Genomic DNA, 20,391 nt, shown 5'->3' with positions numbered 1-20,391 from the left:
TAGTGAGAGAAGAGAATGAAGATCAGGATGAACTTTTACTTTTGATTTTAAATTGATTTATATCTATATATTTACATAAGGAATATGTATTATTTCTATTTTTAAGTGAAAAAAGCCTATACATATGACATATAACATTCAAGACTTGTGACTTACATGTGTCAAGGTAATTCTATAGGGCATACCCTACCTGTGAATCTAATATATTGGAAATTTCATGTGCACCGACATTTACTTCATCCAACTGCAAGCAAAACAAGTTTCTGGCAACCTGGACAAAATCTAAAATGGAACACATTTAAGTAAGAACACAGCATTTAACCCCTTCTAAATAAATTTTACTTTATTCTATATGAAGTTGCTAATGCTTCAAATTTAACCCACGTGAATTATCTTAAAATAGTTCTGACTGAAGTGATAGATAAATGTAAGTTCAAATAAGAACAGACGAATTGGTTTGTACTTACTCAGTTAACTTTGCTAAAATTAATAATTCAGTTAAGATAAAACAAATATATATCATGACATATTTAATGTTTCAACTCTTGTATGAGTAGAACTTTTTCTGGAACATATGACAATATTATGATTTATGGTTTTTCTAGCTGGAAGAACCTGAGGTTTGATAGCAATTGTTATTATTGTTATTTTGTTATTTTTTTTATAGCAGCAAATGTTTATGTAACAGTTGCTGTATGCCGGGCATACTGCTTAGCAATGTCATCCTCCCTACAGTCTTCTGAGGTAGTTCCTCTTATCCTGTCCATTTTATGGATGAAAAAAAAAATTGAGGCTAAGACAGGTTAAATGTCTTAAACTGTCCAAGGACACTTGGAAAAAGGAAAAATAACCGTTTATAGGCTGCTTCTGACACAGAGAGTAACCTACTCATCTGTGTATCCTCAAATATTTTCCACTTTGGATATTATATTTTTTCCAAGCATCCTTTTAAATGTTCTCTGATTGTTCTTGTTTTGCAACATACTACTTTTATTTCCTGGTTGCATTACCTTCACTCATCTTTTTAAATATGTTATGAGAGTTTATCTGAAGTTCTTTTTTTTTTTTTTGAGGTGAAATCTCACTCTGTTACCCAGATTAGAGTGCAGTGGCGAGATTTCGGCTCATTGCAACCTCAGCTTCCCAGGTTCAAGCGATTCTCCTGCCTCAGCCTCCTTAGTAGCTGGGATTACAGGCATGTGCCACCATGCCCAGATAATTTCTGTATTTTTAGTAGAGACAGGGTTTCACCATATTGGCCAGGCTGCTCTCAAATTCCTGACTTCAGGTGATCTGCCAGCCTCAGCCTCCCAAATTGCTGGGATTACAGGCATAAACCACTCCACCCGGCCTCCGACCTAAAGTCTCTTCTGAGCTTCTTCATTTCTTTTTTCTGAGTTCCTTTTTTCTGTTTGTCTGATAGTTTTGGGTTCTATATTTTACGTTGGAGGATTTCTCTAAATCTCTGGTGACTCTTGACTATGAGTTCATATTTAATAATCTGGCACTAAAAATTTTGGTTGGAAATTTTATGTGTGTAACTTGCTTTGTCAACTGGCAGCTTTTACTACAGGGCAATCTGGTGGCCAGCTGAAATTTTTGTTCAGCTTCTTCAGAGAGAATACTATAGTTTTCTGCCTACAGTAATAAACATGGCGGCAAAGTTCCCTGAGCAATCTGTGTGTGTATTATGAGAGATGACTCACTATATACTCCACACACTCCCTTGCTGCTGCCAACTATAGGTCCACAATCTCTGGTTTAATTTCACAAAGGAATATACTTCTTTTCCCCTGGAGGTGTAGAGTCGTGATGCCAGACTACTTGAGAAGGGGCAGAGAAAAGCATGCATAATTCTCTTAAGATTTCTAACCATCCTGTTTTAATATCCTGCCTAAAAACTCAGTCTCCAGAAATACCTGACGTCTTCAATTCCTAAATCATTTTAGGGTCAAATCAACTTGTTTCTTATTGTAATTTTCCTCTCTCTTCACACACTTGGGTTTTACCTGTCTTTGCTCACTAATTCATTTATTTTCCTCATCCATTTTCTGTCCTTAGATATTGTGGTTTTAGGTGTATGTGTTTTTCTGTTTCTTGTTTTCATTATTATTTTGGAATGATTTTCAAGAGGAGATGGGATGAAAATATCTTTTTTGTATCACTTCAGAACCAAAAGGTCAATTTTCTTTTTTCAGCAATACAGATACTGGTACAATGTTATGTCTACTATACAAGAAAATTAAACATCTACTATACAAGGAAATTAAATATTTAATAGTGACAGAAGACAAAAAGTGTTACATTCAAACATTACTGGTGGTAGAACAAATATATGTGTAAAATATCTCTGAAAAACAATTTACCAATATGTATCAAAAGTCCAAACCATTTGTGAGGATTTGGCTTAAGAAAGAAAAACAGCTACATTCACAATGATGATAAATACAGATTTGTAATATCAACTACTGAGAAACCATCAAATTTCACAATAGTAGAAAGGCTTAATACTATAGTACAACAACTAAGTGGTACATTATGGTATCTTTAATAAGAATAGAGTTGACCCCTGAACAACATAGGCTTGAACTGCACAGGTTCACCTATACATGAAGTCTTTTTCAAACAAATGCATCAAAAATACAGTATTTGTGCGTTGCAAAAGTCACATATATGGAGGGTCAACTTTTCCTATATGTGGGTTCTGCAGGACTGACTATAAGATTTAGTATGGCCGGACTTGGGTATACGCAGGGGTCCTGGAAACAATTCCCCTGCCATACTAAGGGATGACTATAATTACATAGCATCATAAAAATACTTACTATATTAGCTGAAAAGGATTAGAATTAATCTCACAATAGCAAAATTAGAACTTCCATATTTTGTACTGTTCCTTTTGTTATCACTAAAGAAATGTTTATGTAATAAATGAAAAATAAAAAGAATAAAAAGGATGATGTTTAGAGCTGAAAGGTCCTAATAAAGTTCTTCTCTCTGCTGACCCTGCCAGGTCAGTAATTCTAGTAATACAACACAATAAACCTAATATTACCTCCAAAAGACACTGTCCCTTTTGAGTCTGCTTGTACTTGCTGTCTCAGGGCTTGGTGTTGTTCCTTTGTGGGCTGAATACCAAGATAATTTAGAGCCTGGAAGATAAAAGACTAATGAATAACTATTTTTCCAGTCTCCAAAAAATAAAACTTTTCATTACAAATGTACTGCCCAGTGAGAATAACCAATACCAGAAGCAGTGACCAGGATTAAACACCCAAGGGAAGTCTGCTATTATGGATTAAGTTCCTATAAAAGGTTACCTTTCTGATTTTACTACGCCTCATTTTTTCCCCCAAGACTAGCACTTTGGTTAATACCAAATTTATGAACATTGCCCTAGAACCAAAAATCAAACTATTTCTTAGTTTATATCATTTGGCAGAAGCAAAATGGCAAAAGAATCCTACTATATCAGATTTATAAATGATACTCTAAAACATGAGTAATATTTGGTTAATATCTTGTCTTTGAGAGCAAAACTAGGTTCAACATAAAATCTTCTAATTTTTGGCTTGTTAGGTGAAGGCTTACACAAATAGTAAACTAATAGGCTTTCACTTTTCTCTTTCATCAGGCTCTCCCTTTAAGGGAAAAGCTCTTTCTCATTTTGGTATCCAAAAGCGATTAAAAACTCAGAGACCGTTAATTGTATTCCAATGTCCATTCTCTTCTTGCTCTTTAGTAACCAAACTAACCACAATTTTCAGCTGAAAACACTGTCATGTAACTAAAAGACATTTCCCAGCCTCATTTACATCTCCAGGCAGCCGTGCAACTAACTGTGTACCAGTCAATGAGACACAAGGGGAAGTGCCACAGAGTACCTCTAGGAAGTCTCCTTTCAAAAGCAGGGGTAAGCATTTCTTGTCCATTCACATTAATAAGGGAGAAAGAAACAGAAAAAAAGATGAAAGGAAGGAAGTAAACAAAGAGGGACTGATGAAATTTGAGGAGTATTTTTTGGTTCATGTGGCACCTCAATAAAGATGATGGAATAGAAAGATAATTGAAACATGAGTTCCTGACACTGTGGAACCTCCACAGCAGCCCTGGATTACCTTCTTTCAGGCTTCTTTTTGGTGTGAAAGACATTTCTAAAGGAAACCACTGTTATTTTGAGTTCGCCAGTTATATATAGCAAAATCTAACTTGAACGCACAGGGACTGATTGGATGTCCTATTATTGGATTCTGGCAAGAGCATATATAGTGTCGATCACATCAAAACTAAAATGTAGGCAAATTATCCCTTACAAATTTCTTCTTCCTTCGGAATCTTGTTCAATCATTTAGTATTTCATTCATCATATATTTATTTGGTGCTTACTATTTGTCAGCCACTAAACTATGCATAGGTGATAGATATATGAAATATAGTCTCTCACCCCAAAGAGTTTATGGTCTCTAGGATGAGAATAACTGTTAATAAATAAGTAAAACATGTAATTTAATAGAAGTAGGGTATATTATGACACAAAGCAACTGGTTAATTTTTAAGCAAGCAATTTGGAAACAATGAAAGAAGAATGGAGAAAGACTATCAGGAAAGGTTCTTTCAAAAATGATTCTTAAGCTTGGTCTAGCATCATCTGCTTATCTTGTCTAGCAGTCAAGTATTTGCTTTGTATAACACTGCATAATGATTTTTAGCTTCTGTATGTTTTATTCTCTTCATTTATAAATATGTTTCAAATATACATACGAAAATGATACAAAGAACACTCTTATGCTCACTATCATCAATTACTCATTGATATTTACTTAAAATTTATGTATATATTTTCAATAAATAAAACCACATATTTGGTTAAAAGCTTTTTATATTGTTCCTCAGCAGGAACTACTATCCTATGTATTCTTGCTAGTCCTAATTTAAAGATATTTACTATGTAAACAAGTATTCCCTAATAATATGTACTCTTATTTTGTGCATTATAAAGTTTTACATCAAGAGCATAATCTAAAAGAATAACTCTACAAATTATTTTTATTTTTACTTCAATTTTATAATTTCATAATTGCTCAATATTGCTTATAAAACTAGTTCACTTATTTTAACTGTAAATGGTAATCCATTGAATAAATTTATTATAATTAATTATCCCTTCCCTAACAGGCTTTTATACTATGCCAATCTGTTTTTTTAAATTATAGAACATTATACATATCTCGTTGTATAAATGTGTGAAAATTTCTCTAACATTATATCCCTAGAAAAGGAAGTGCTAAGTCATAGGGGATATATTGTCAATTTTATTAGATATTGTTTAATTGTTTTCCAAACTGGCTTCATCAATTTATGCAAAGCCAGTAGTGTATAAGTATTCCTATTTTTCTACATTCTTAACAGCATCTGCTGTTTCTACTCTTTTGTCATTGTTGTATATGAAATAATATGCTGTTTGTCAATTTGAATTCCCGTAGTTACGAGTGCAATTAAACATCATTTACACGTTTATTAGCAATGTTTTTGACTAATAAATTATTTAAAATATGTTTTAAATTTTCATACATAGGGTTTTAAGAAGTATTTTTTCTTTACTGATTTTGAATTTGGTCCCTGTCTTCCAGCTGTGACAACCAAAAATGTCTCTGGACATTGCCAAATATCTCGAGAAGAAAAACTGCCACCCTGCCCTTGAGAACCACTGCTTCAAAGACAATTGCTGTATTAAATATTTTCTCCCATTCTGTGGGTTGTCTCTTTACTCTGATTGTTATAATTATTTGATATACAGAAGCTTTTTAGTTTAATTAGGTTACACTTATTTATTTTTGTTTTTGTTGCATTTGCTTTTGGGGCCTTAGTCCTGAATTATTTGCCTAGGTCAATGTGTAGAAGAGGGTTTTCTAGGTTATCTTCTAGAATTTTAATGGTTTCAAGTCTTAGGTTTAAGTCTTTGGTCAATCTTGAGTTGATTTTTATATAAAGGAAGAGATCAGAACATGCAATGTTTGGTTTTCCATTCCTGAGTTACTTCACTTAGAATAATGGTCTCCAGTTCCATCCAGGTTGCTGCAAATGCCATTATTTTGTTCTTTTTATGGCTTTTAATCCACTCATTGATTGATAGGAATTTGGGCTCGCTCCGTATTTTTGCAATTGCATATTGCGCTGTTATAAATGTGTGTACAGTTATCTTTTTCACATAATGACTTCTTTTCCTCTGGGTAGATAACCAGCAGTGGGATCACTGGATCAAATGGTAGATAGACTTTTAGTTCTTCAAGAAATCTCCACACTGTTTTCCATAGAAGTTATACTAGTTTACACTCTCACCAACAGCATAAAAGTGTTTCCTTTTCACCACATCCTCATCAACATCTATTTTTTTTTTTTATTATGGCCATTTTTGCAGGAGTGAGGTGGTATTACATTATGGTTTTGATTTGCAGTTCCCTGATAATTAGTGATGTTGAGCATTTTTCATGTTTCTTGGCCATTTGTATATCTTCTTTTGAGAATTGCCTATTCAGGTCCTTAGCCCACTTTTTGATGGGACTGTTTGTTTTGTTCTTGTTGATTTGTTTGAGTTCCTTGTAGATTCTGGGTATTAGTCCTTTGTCAGATGTATAGATCATGAAGATTTTCTCCTACTGTGTGGGTTGTCTGTTTACACAGCTGATTATTTCTTTTGCTGTGCAGAAGCTTTTAGTTTAATTAAGTCCCATCTATTTATATTTGTTTTTGTTGCATTTGCTTTTGGGTTCTTGGTCATGAAGTTTTTGCCAAAGCCAATGTCTAGAAAGGTTTTTCCAATGTTATCTTCTAGAATTTTTATGGTTTCAGGTCTTAGATTTAAGTCTTTAACCCATCTTGAGTTGATTTTTGTACAGGGTGAGAGATGAGGATCCAGATTAATTCTTTTACATGTGGCTTGCCAATTATCCCAGCACCATTTTTTTGAATAGGGCGTCCTTTCTCCACTTTGTTTTTGTTTGCTTTGTTAAACAAAACCACTTACAGTTGGCTTAATTTCTGGGTTGTCTATTCTGTACTGTTGGTCTATATTCCTGTTTTTATACTAGCACCATTCTGTTATAATGACTGTGGCCTTATAGTATAGTTTGAAATCCAGTAATATAATGCCTCCAGATTTGTTCTTTTTGCTGCCTCGTGGGCTCTTTTTTGCTTGTATATGAATTTTAGGATATTTTTTTCTAGTTCTGTAAAGAATGATGATGGCATTTTGATGGGAATTGTGTTTAATTTGTAGATTGGTTTTGGCATATGCTCATTTTCACAATATTGATTCTAGCCATCCATGAGCATGGGATAGGTTCCATTTATTTGTATTGTCTATAATTTCCTTCGGCAATGTTTTGTAGTTTTACTTGTAGAGGTCTTTCACCTCCTTGGTTAAGTATATTCCTAAGTATCTTTTTTTTGCAGTTATTGAAAAGGGATTGAGTTCTTGATTTGATTCTCAGCTAAACTGGTAATGAGGAAGTTAAACTGTTGCTGTTTGCTGATGACATGATCATATACCTAGAAAACCCTAAAGACTCATCCAAAAACCTCCTAGAACTTGTCAATGCATTCAGCAAAGTTTCAGGATACAGAATTAATATACACAAATCAATGATTTCTTTCAGCAGTGTTTTGTAGTTCTCCTTGTAGAGATCCTTCACCTTGGATAAGTATATTCCTATGTATTTTGTTTTTTTGAAGCTGTTATAAAAGGGATTGAGTTCTTGATTTGATTATCTGATTGGTCACTGTTGGTGTATAACAGAGCTACTGATTTGTGTGCATTGATTTTGTAATCTGAGATTTTACTGAATTAGTTTATCAAATCTAGGAGTCTTTTGGAGGAGTCTTTAAGGTTTTTAGGATCATATCAATGGCAAACAGTGACAGTCTGACTTCCTCTTTTCCAGTTTCCCTTTATTTCTTCTGCTTGCCTGACTGTTCTGGTTAGGACTTCCTGTATTATGTTGAATAAAAGTGGTGAAAGTGAAAACCATGTCTCATTACAGTTCTCAGGGGAAATGCCTTCAACTTTTCCCTATTCAGGATGATTCTGGCTGGGAATCTGTCATACACGGCTTTTATTATTTTGAGGTATGTTCCTTCTATGCCTAGTTTGTTGAATGTTTTTTATCACAAGGGGACAAGGATGCTAGATTTTATCGAATGCAAATAATAGTATGGTTGTTTTTAATTCCATTTATATCACATTATCGGATTTCTTGGACTTGCATATGTTAAACCATCCCTGCATCTCTCGGGGAAAAAACCCACTTGATCATGGTGTATTATCTTTTCAATGTTTTGTTAGATTTGGTTAGCTGGTATTTTGTTGAGAATTTTTACTCGTTAGGAATATTGGTCTGTAGTAATCTTTTTTGTTATGTCCTTTCCCGGTTTTGGTGTCAGGGTGACATTGGCTTCATAGAATGAGTTAGGGAAGATTCCTTCTTTCTCAATCTTTTAAAAATAGTTTAAGTAGGATTGACATCAATTCTTCTTTGAAGGTCTGGTAGAATTCAGCTGTGAATCCATCCGGCCCTGGGATTTTTTTGTTGGTAATTTTTAAATAACTGATTAAATCTCACTGCTTGTTATTGGTCAGTTCAGGGTTTCTGTTTCTTCCTGATTTAATCTAGGAGGGTTGTATGTTTCCCGGAATTTATCCATTTTCTCTAGGTTTCCTAGTTTATGTGCATAGATGTGTTCATAGTAGTCACAGATTATTTTTTTGTATTTCTGCAGAGTTGGTTGCAAGGTCTCCAGTTTCATTCCTAATTGAACTTCTCTCTTCTTTTCTTGGTTAATCTAGCTAATGGTCTGTCAATTTTCTTTTTCTTTTCAAAGAACCAGCTTTATGTCTCGTTGATCTTTTGTATTTTTTTTTCAATTTCATTTAGTCCTGCTCTGATCTTTGTTATTTCTTTTCTTCTTCTAGCTTTCAGTTTAGTTCATTCTTATTTCACTAGCACTTTGAGGTGTGAAATTAGGTTGTCAACTTGTGATCCTTCTGATTTTTTGATGTAGGCATTTAGTATAATAAACCTTCCTTTTAGCACTGCATGTGTTTTATCCCAGAGGTTATAATAACTTGTGCCACTATTGTCATTCATTTAAAATAATTTTTAAAATTTCCATCTTGATTTCATTGTTAACCCAAAAATCATTCAGAAGCAGATTGTTTAATTTGCATGTGTTTGTATAGTTTTGAGGACTGCTTTTGTAGTTTATTTCTAGTTTCTTCTATTATGGTCTGAGAAGACAGTTGATATGATTTCAATTTTTAAAAATTTATTGAGACTTACTTGTGACCTATCATATAATCTATCTTAGAGGATGCCCCATGTGCTGATAGGAATGTATATTCTGCAGTTTTTGCAGAATGTATGTAAATATCTGTTAGGTCCATTTGCTCTATCATACAGTTGAAGTCTATTGTTTCTTTGTTGACTTTCCATCTCAATAATCTGTCTATTGCTGTCAGTGGAGTGTTGAAGTCCCCTACTATTATTGTTTTGCTGTCTGTCACATTTCTTAGGTTTAGTAGTAAATGTTTTATGAATCTGGGAGCTCCAGTGTTATACTCCAGTATTAGGATTGTAATGTCTTTTTGTTGGAGTAATCCTTACATCATTATATAATAACTTTCTTGTCTTTTTTTTTTTTTTTACTTTTTTTAAAGTCTGTTTTATCTGATATAAGAACAGCAACTCCTGCTCACTTTTGGTTTCTATTTGTGTGAAATATATTTTTCCACCCCTTGACCTTGAGTTTATATGAATCCTTACATGTTAAATGAGTCTCTTGAAGATAGCAGATATTTGTGATTTTTTAATTGATTCTGCCAATCAGTATCTTTTAAGCGGAGCATTTAGGCCATTTACATTCAATGTTAATACTGACATGTGAGTGATGTGGTTTGGCTGCATCCCCACCCAAATCTCATCTTGAATTGTAGTTTCCATAATCCCCATGTGTCATGGGAGGGGTTTTATTAAATTTTCCTATTAAGTTCCTACGTTGCTTCTTGGGAAAAGGTTCACAGTGTGAATATCTATATACTATTTTGTCTTTCCAAGCAAGACAGGCATGCTAACACTGCTTCAATCTACCATCTTGGAAAAAAAAACTTTTTTCTTTTTCATGACTGTTTCAGCTGTTTTGGGTCTCTTGCATTTCCATACAAATGGATGCTTCTTTTGGGTTACCTTATCAATTTCTGAAAAATAACCAGCTGATATTTTGATAAAGATTGTATTAAATCGGTATCGAAATGGGAAGTATAGCTGTCTTAACAATTAAGCTCACAGATTCATGAGCACAACATGTCTTTACATTTATTTAGGTCTTTAATTTCTTTCAACAATGGTTTATAGTTTTACATATATAAGTCTTGGACTTCTTTTGTTAAATTTATTCTAAAATATTTTATTCTTCTAGATGCTGTTGTAAAAGATTGCTCACTGTTCATTGTTAGTGAACACTGTTCACTGTTCATTGTTAGTGATGCTGTTGTAAAAGATTGTTCACCGCTCATTGTTATAAGAAGCAAATACAATAGCTTCTTGTATATGATCTTGTATACTATAAATTTGTTGAACTCATTTTTATGTCTAATAATATTGCGGTAGATTCCTTAGGATTTCTTATATACGAGATCACATCATCTGGGAATTGAGATAGTTTTACTTCTCCCTGAAATCTGGATGCCTTTTATTTCTTTTTCTTGTCTAATTATCCTGTCTAGAACCTCCAGTGCAATATAAAATAGAAGTGGCAAAGCAGACATCCTTGTCTTATCCCTGATGTTAGGAAGTTTTACTTCTTCTCTAATTATTCTGGCTAGAAACTCCAGCACAATATAAAATAGAAGTGGCAAAGCTGTGGAAGAGAACCTGATACAGCTGAAAAGTTCTAACTACTACCGCATTGTACATTTCTCCTTATATGGTGGCACTAGAATTTCTTTAGTGTATATGCCTAGAAGTAGAATTCTGAGGTTAAACAACGTGGGCAGGTTCAGTTTTGCCAAATTGCTCTCTAAAGTTACAATCCTGTGAGTATCACATGAGAGTTCCCACTTCTTTCTCTATATCTTTGTTAATAAGTACTCTATGTTTGTCCACTTAATGAGTAGGCAATTGTACCTCACTGCTGATTTATTTTCATTTTCCCAGAGGGCATTTTTTCATATATTTAACTGCCATCAGTTTTTTTTTTTTTTACTTTTGTAAATAGTCCATTCATTTGTACGAATCATCTACTTTGGGGTTATCTGTATTTTCCTTGGGTTAGTTGGAGTACTTCTCCAGTCTTTTTTTTTTTTCTTAAAAAGGCTAATAGCGCTTGCTGAATTTTGTGTTTCTCTAAATAAAGATATCAGTTCTAGAATACCATCTGAAAATGGCCTGAGGCCATGTTAAAACTGAGCCCTAATATTTAAGTCTGAGTCCTTTCTTGAGCTATGTGATGTCAGCACTCACTCACAAGTGCTCACAAACTTCTGTTATGAGATTTCTCTCCCTCCTCTCCTCTCTCCCATTTTTCTTTTCTTTCTTCCTTCCTAGCTTGACTATGAATTTTAAAAACTTCTTTATTTCACTCATTGTTTCTATATAGAGGTTTAGCATCTCTAATCCAAAAATCCGAAATCCAAAATGCTCCAAAATCCAAAGCTTTCTGAGTGCTGACATGAAACCACCGATTGTCTACACAGGTGGCTGAGATAGTGAAACTTTTGCTTTCTGTTGGTGCAGTGTATACAAACTTGGTTTTTGCATAAAATTATTTAAAAACATTGTATGAAATTACCTTCAGGCTATGTTTATAAGGTGTATGTATAAATATTCCTGATTAGACTTGGGTCCCATTCCCATGATATCTCATTAGGTATATATGCAAATATTCCCAAATCTGAAAATATCAAAAATTTCAAACACTTCTGGTTCCCACAATTTTGGATAAGGGAGACTCAATGCTATATTCATGACAGGAGTGGGTTCTGGATTTCCTGGATTATACAATGTTGCCAGAACTAGAAGTTCTGTTCCTAACCATTCAAGGATTTACATAGATACTTTTGAAAGTCCACTAAGAACTATGAACCCACGCCCAGAATAATAGCCATATATGCAAATTTTAATCGAGAATTTATGGGATTCATAAACTCCAAGTTAAGCATTTATGGCTATAAGTTATGCCATTTAGTTGTTATTAGGCAAAAAAAAAATCATTTTCCAGATATATATTTGAAATTTTCCATAATGAAGAGTTTTAAAATACACACACAAACACATATACACACACATTGGTCACTTTCCTATTAAAAATGCCTCAATGGCTTTTTACTGAACTCAGAATAAAATTCAAAGACCTCACCTTGGCCTGCAAAGACACGATCTATCTCCCTGACTTGTGTTGTTAGTACCACTCCTTCCCTTGATCACAGTATGCCAGGAACACATTTCTTTTTTTCTTAAAATAGTCCAGGCTCCATCCTGTCTTAGTACTTTAGCATTAACTGTTCCCTTACATCTCAGATGTTTTTCCCTAGCACTATAACTCTCACACTTCATGTCTTAGTTTAAATTTCACCTTCTCAGAGAGCTCTTCTACAACTACCAATCTGAAATAGATAATCTACCAGTCACTCTGTCATCCGGTCTTACTGTCTGATATGTACTCTTGTTATTCATTTGCTTTTTAAATTTTCTATCTCGCCTGCCCATAATGAATTATAAACACCAAGAAATAAGTTTTTGTCTTATTTACCACCAGTTTTACAGTACCTAAAACACAAAAGTGCCTCAATCAGAGGAAGTAAACAATAAATATTTGTTGAGTAAAAATCAATAACTTTTTAATTTTGGTAATCAAAGATGGCTGAATTGGATTTACTTACAACCTCTTCTGACTTGTCATGAGAATGAAGGAAAGAAAGCAGTAGGGTAGAATAAAAAAATAACAGTATGTATGTATGCCTTCATACTGCATATTTTATGTTTTCATGATTAAAGAAATTCAAACAATCTAGAAAGACGTAAATGACAGCTAAAAGTTCACTAGCAAGCAATAACTACTATTAATATTTTGGTATGCAAAGCTTTCAGAATTTTATTGACAGGGTTTCCCCATGTTGGCCAGCCTAGTCTCAAACTCCAGACCTGTGGTGATCCGCCCGCCTCAGCCTCCCAAAGTGCTGAGATCAAAAGTGTGAGCCACCATGCCCGGCCGAAAGTATCATTAAAAAAAAATTACAACATGTAAGGGAATAAGACATCATAAGCAAAAGTAAACATACAAATAACAGAATGTGACAGCCAAAGACTGCAGCTATTAAACAGTTAGACACAGAATATGAGTATGTTTAACATACTTAAGTTAAAAAGGTGAATAAAGAATACGAGGAACAAGATATTATAACAATACTAGGTAGACAATAACAAATTAGAAATTGAGTGAATATGTGAAATAGCAGATGGCTGAAGATAGTGAAGTAGAGAAACAATGTGTAGGAGAAAGAGTTGAAAATGTAGCATAGATAGATAAGAAGATGCAAAATATGAAGGCGAGGCTTGAGAGACATAGAAGACGAGTGAGTCTGTCTAATAATTATGTAATTGAACTAGTAACAGATAATAAAGAGAATTAAAGAGAGGCAATATTAAATGTGATACTAGCTGAGAATTTTGTAGAATCTAAAAAAGACACAAATCTTTAGATTTATGAAGCCTGAAAAACCCTCAATAGGATAACATAAGAGAAATCAATACCTGGACACACCAAGGTTAAAATGCAGAATAGCAATAACAGGTAATATTTTCAAAAGCTGTCATAGTGAAATGACAAATCATTACAAAATAAAGACAGAGTGACAGCAGAGTTCTCAAAATAGCAACAAAAGAAACCAGAAAAAATGAGAATAAGAGCTTCAAAAATCTGAGAGACAAAAACTGTGACCCTAGAATTATGTGCCCAACAAAATTCTCTTTCAAAAATGAGGGCAAAATATTTTCAGAAAAATAAAAAGATGAGAGTTTTCCATCAACCTATACCAAAAGAACATTTAAAGGGGTTAGAGAAAAGGGAAAATGACCCCAAAATGTTAGAAATGCAAAATAGACCAATGAATAAAGAATATAGTAAACATGGGCAAATCTAAACTATCATTGACTACAAGAATATTACAATAATAATAATGCATAATTTGTAAAACTAAACAAAGATAATAATTCATAATTTGTAAGAATAAAAGGCTGAGATGAAAATATTGGACAATTATAGGTATATAAACTGAGAACAGGGTAATCAGAATTAAAGTATTGTAGGGCTTTGTATGTACAAAAGAATTCTGATTAACTTTAGACTTTTAAGTTAAATATGCATGTTCAAATCTTAAGGAAATCACTAAAAGAATAGCAAGAGAAGACATAACTTTCACACAAGTTGGAGGTAAAAAGTAAAATGCAAAAGCAATTAATCAAATAATCAAATATAATCAAATCAAAAGAATACAATAAAAAGGGGGAAGAAGAGAAGTGATAAAAAAGGAGAACGAAAAGAAATTTTAAAAATAAGATGGTAGAAATACATCAAGCTATATTATAATTAGAATAAATGTAAAGTATATGAAGCAATGAGAACTCTTGCATAAGACTAGTAGGAATGACACTTGAGAAAACTAATTTAGAAAACAATGAACTAATCGAACAATTAGTTTTTCAGCATATACTATGAGCCAAGCCTTTTATTTGGAGCTGGAAATACAGAAGCAAAAATTTTAGCAATACCTCAAGTAAACTGAAAATAAACTCTTTGATCTCACAGTATTTAAAATAAGTCAAAATTTTTAAAACGTACAGAAATGACAAACTCAAAATCTCCCCTTTTGGGGAGAGGTACACATTAGCAACATCAAAGTTCTGATTCTTAAGTTGGGTGGTGAGTAAATGTGTATTTATTATTCTTTGAATTGTATGTGTATAATATATACATTCTTGTATATGTTTAATATTTTCATGTAAAGAAATAAAAAATAAAAATAATTTTATAAAAAGAGCAAATAAACTGTCTATCATGGAAGGTGCTCAATATATGGTAATTTTTACATTATGTAATAATAAAGTTACACAATGCAATTAACTACAGTGTACATTAATCTAGAGCTAAGCTTAGTAGTAAATGCTTTGTTGAAAGCAAAATTCACTTTAGATGAATACCACATGTCACGTCAGGTAAGCTCTTAAGTTTTAGTTGGAAGCAACATTTTTCATCAAAAAGTAGGTTTCATATGTAAGCAGAGTATATATAGGGAAAAAAGTAAAATAAAAAGTTGGTTCCAATAATTTATTAAATGACTAAGGTCATCTTTTAACCTGAAGCAAAAATAAGTTTGTTAATTAGACAAATAAATGTCCTGAAGTTTTTCTAATGTCTAAATGATGAATTTAAAAAATTACTTTATTACAGTATTAGTCACACATCTTTTAACCTAATACAAAGAACATTTCATTAACTATAATGAGACATTGAGTATGCCATTGCTCACTAAAGTTTTCTTGAAATGTTACAGAAATGGCAAGAGGTAAAAGCAAATATCAGTGAAATGGCATCCGTATCCCAAAGCATCTTCCAGAGGTATAAATATACAGATAGTGCAGAGGTATGATATTTCAATTTCAAGCCAAGCAAGAAATTATATCCCGATCTGCTAAGTTTATAATACATATTTATAAGTTTAATATTAAGCTCAAACAAGACATATACTACTCATAGAAATACTTTGAAGAAACATATCACTACAAATAACTATGCTGGAATAACATCAAAATATCTGTATATTAAATCATTCTCAGAGTATTCATAGAAAGAGGCAAATGTAAATCCATTTTACAGACAAGGAATTAATAAATAACTAGTTCAGTGTTATAGATCACTTTCTAGTATATCTTATAAATTTCTCTACTTAAACCAATAAAATATAAAATACTTCATGACAATGCCACATATATACATATGTCTGAACATAAACATGTTTGCATGTGTATATAAACATGACATTGTCTTGACAGGTAATTACCTTAATCAAATTCTAACCTCTCTGCCTTCCTTAAAAATTGTACTGAGTAGGCTAATTACTGAATAGATTCATAATTAGTAAACATGCTTTCCTTGTGAAATTTCATTAGAACACCAATTTTCACGCTGCCACATGTAATGTGTATAGAAGATAGAAAAATATGTATTATTTTAAATACCTGATCACATTGGCTTTACTTATTACTGAATAGGAATATGTTAAAATGTAATGGACAATAAAGTTGAATCTGTCTACAAAATAGCAACCAAAAGAGAAGAACCTAAACCTTTTTCAAACTGAAGTGATACTGATATTATGACATTAATATGTAACTGCAAAACAAGAAAAGTAGCTTAAGAAAAAATTTGGGTGGATAGATGCTAACGTAGATTTTAGGAAAAAAGTTATTCAGAGAAATATAGTTTCAAACTTTGAAAACAAAGAATGCTCTACTAAATAAAATTAACAAGTCTATCTTGATTAAGAGCAGAAAGGTTGAATTTATATCAAATGTTAGTTTCTTTGATGTAAATCTGCCATTTTACTTTTCCAAAAAAAAATTTTGTTTAGGCTTAAAGGGGAACCAAAAACTGGAATTCTGATTTAATGGCCAAGCAACTCATATTTCTCAGAATCAATACAAATTTAGATTTTCATACCTCTAAGAATATTAATCAGATTAAAAATAATATTATGTGCTAGAAAAATTTAAACCAAGTAAAATAACAAAGTCTTCCAGGTAAAGCAGTTAGCTGGATAAATTTCTCCTTATCCAGAGGACTGGTATTAAATCTTGGATGTTCAGAAATGTATATTAAATCAACATCATTGAATAATTATTCATTTTTAGATATGTAATAGTCATGCTTTTAAATCTCAAACACTCTATTTTTGAAAATGTTACTATTAACTGATTGCAGACTACACATTAGCCAGAACTTATATTTTAGCCACAAACAAACAGAAGCACACGTTACAAAAGATACTCAGGATTTTGAAACTATAAGGGAGACATCTCAAGTAACTAATTAATTGGAAAACTTTATTGAGTACAAACCAGCTATTTAAACATTAGTAGGTAACTACAGGGGCCGTGTCTGTGGTGAAGACACTTATAATTTCATTGATAAAACAAGATAATAGAAAAGATTACAGGGCACCAAAATGTGAAGGTAAGTGCTACTAATGTGCAAAAGAAGGCAATATTGGTCCGAACTGTAATAGCAAAGTCTCAGTGAAGGAGATGGAATTGAATGACAAAGTCCAGGACATGCTGCCTCAAAGTATGGCACTTTGGTGTTTGAGAAAACAGCAGAAGAGGCCGGTAATTCCAGCACTTTGGGAGGCCAAAGCAGGCAGATCACGAGGTCAGGAGTTTAAGATCAGCCTGACCAACATGGTGAAACCCCATCTCTACTAAAAATACAAAAAGTAGCCAGGCACAGTGGTGTGTGTCTGTAATCCCAGCTACTCAGAAGGCTGAGGTAGGAAAATGGCTTGAATCCGGGAGGCGGAGGTCGCAGCGAGCTGAGATTGCACCACTGCACTCCATCCTGGGGCAACAGATCAAGACTCAGTCTCAAAAAAAAAAAAAAAAAAAAAGAAGCAGGAAGTTCTTTCTTACCTTATGTCACCTTTTCTCCCCTGAAGTGGGCCATAAAACCCAGCTGATCCTCCCCTAAAAGTAGACTAAAAGACCCTCATTCCAGAGAGGTCCTCCCCACATCCCAAGGAAAGGAAGTATCTTCAACTCTGAAGACACAGAGATGTTAAGAATCTGAACAAACAGGACTTGCTATGCTCCCCACAGTTTATTACCATTAGATTATACCCTTTTGTGCTCCAATTATACTTCTGTATGACCATCCATAAAAATACGCTTTTCCCAGTTTCTTTGGGTTTTCATTTCTGAAGGCTCTCATGTCATGTAAAACATACATTAAATAAATCTGCATGTTACTTTCTTGTTAATCTTTCTTTTGTTATAGGTGTCTTAGCCATGAATCTACCGATGAGTGAGAAATCTTTTCTACCCTATGTAAGTTAGAATTTAGATAAAATTCAAACTGGCAATGAGAAAGGACTATCATAGGACCAAGCAAAGATATGGATATGGGAGTAAACAGATTCTGTGCTTTATTTTAGCTATGCATTTTTATACTCTTCCTAAAATGTAACAACGCTTTATCTTCAAAAACTGACAGGAAGGTAGAGGTTGTGGACTTTTCAGCAGTATATTCATTTCACATAAAAAAAAAAATGTGGCACATTTTTCCTTTCAGATCCCTGGTTACCTGATAAGAAATACTTTCGAGTGCTTTTCTGCCTTTAATTTTTCTTTTTAAATCATCTTAAGTTTCTTTTACATGAGAGTCTCAATGTTCCACTTTCCCCAGGACTACTTTTAGTGCTTTAGTATATTGCTACCATCTCTCTATATTTAGTAGACATTGGACTATTTTGTTCTTTAAAATGTTGTTTCCCTCTACCTTAAAAAATTTGAATGGACTATTATTGATTCACTTATTGCCATTTTCTATGAAGCCTCATATACTTTGCCATAATTTGTTACATCTTTCTACTGATTCTAGATTATAAAAATCTTATTTGTCTTATTCTCAGAGGAGGAAACTGTTTGATCCAAATGTCAATTTAGTTATAAAAGATTTTATTTCCATTTTGTACTAGTGAACCACCATGAACTACCAAATTCAAATGTGAATTAAATAATTTAAATCTGATCTGCCATTTGTTTAATTGTAAATAAGTAACTTCAAGAAACTAATAACTCCAGTACTTTATTCTCTCAAAGAAGGAGAGTGCTTCTTTCCTGTTTTTGTCTTATGGAAGAAAAATGAAAATTTAGAGGATTTACCATTTCCAGTTTCTCTGCCTTAAGGCGAACAGAGGGATTTAGGGAGAGCTTTTCTTGTAGTCCATAATTTTCAGTCCAGGCAGAAGCAACATCTAAGAGACAACAGGTTGTACATTAATTGGGAACTTAATTGGAATCAAAATTTTCATTTGACAGGATATGTTCTGGGTTCCTGCTGTTCAAAAATAATTCTAGCTAATTGGTTGGCGGCTTTTCGTTTTCTTTTCATAATTTTTTTTTTTTTTTTTTGGAGACAGGGTCTCATTCTGTCACCCAGGCTGGAGTGTAAGGGTATGATCTCGGCTTACCGTCTGCCTCCCGGGTTCAAGCAATTCTCCTGCCTCAGCCTCTCAGGTAGCTGGGATGACAGGCCCATGCCACCATGCCTGGTTAATTTTTATATTTTTAGTAGAGAAAGGGTTTCACTGTGTTGGCCAGGTTGGTCTCAAACTCCTGACCTCAGGTGATCCGCCCACCTTGGCCTCCCAAAGTGCCAGGATTACAGAAGTGAGCCACTGCACCCGGCCAGTTTTCATAATTTTTTTAAGTCCAATTTTTTTTAGATAGACTGGCTTCACTTAAGTCCTAAGATGTAAGAGTGGCCAATTATGCATTGTGAAGTCCCACAGAAATATTAACTTAAAAGACAAACGTACATCCTACCACTACTACATCACCACAATGCCTTAAAGAGACAAAAAGTATTTTTGTTCAAAAACAGTAAAATCGTATTAGATATTTTAAAAGATCATGGTATTTTTTTGACTGGTAAAAGTGTTTTGTGATGTGAATTCTGAAAGTACTCTGGAAAAACCCAAAAATGCAAGTCATTTCAAGTTTGCACATAAAGTATAATATAGATTCTGTACTTGGAGCTAACATCTTATCTCTAAAAGACAGGTCACATTTCAAGTAGCATAAATGAATTTGCAAGAGCTAAAAGTCATACACTTTTTACCCATTTTTCCTACATCTTCTCAATATATCCTTATTATTTAAATGAGCCTTTGTCCTTATTGCATGATTTTAAAAGATGCTACAAAAGACCAGAACTTGAAATACTGTATCAAAGTTTGTAAAACAAATTCCTATAATTCATGTTGATCTTACTATCCAAATTGCCACTATTCTAAATACACTTTTAAATGATATTTTACTAGTTCTACATAGAAACAAGAGGAAGAAGAAAAATCTTTTGAAAATGTCACATCTTTATGCAGTGTTTTAATTTTTTAAAATTTCTCAGAGCATCTGTCTCTAAGTACAAAATGATTTGCATTCTCTTAAGAACATAAGAAGTGCATATGAAAATAAATAGTCTTCCTCTAAACCTTTAACACATCCTTAACATTCTATGTAAAATCTTTAATATAGCTTATAGGTGTCAAGATCATAAAAAATGGTTGCT

General features: G+C 33.1%; 1 protein-coding gene across 5 annotated transcripts in view; it reads right to left on the bottom strand.

The window, feature by feature from the left end:
- The window catches only part of STXBP4 (syntaxin binding protein 4), a 170,885-nt gene that overhangs the window by 114,759 nt on the left and 35,735 nt on the right, over positions 1-20,391 (bottom strand). For all 5 annotated transcript variants that reach the window (XM_017538788.2, XM_017538790.2, XM_037742116.1 and 2 more), the window contains 3 exons: positions 18,984-19,075; positions 3,056-3,152; positions 191-282 (listed from right to left, as the gene is read on the bottom strand). In XM_017538788.2, coding sequence (XP_017394277.1) covers positions 191-282; positions 3,056-3,152; positions 18,984-19,075 — 281 coding nt within the window. The remainder of the gene's footprint in view (positions 1-190; positions 283-3,055; positions 3,153-18,983; positions 19,076-20,391) is intronic.

This window comes from Cebus imitator, unplaced genomic scaffold (genome assembly GCF_001604975.1).
Source record: "Cebus imitator isolate Cc_AM_T3 unplaced genomic scaffold, Cebus_imitator-1.0 Scaffold115, whole genome shotgun sequence".
Classification (NCBI taxonomy): domain Eukaryota; kingdom Metazoa; phylum Chordata; class Mammalia; order Primates; family Cebidae; genus Cebus; species Cebus imitator.
Note: the sequence above shows the minus strand (reverse complement) of the source record. Positions and strands in the feature narration are given on the sequence as shown.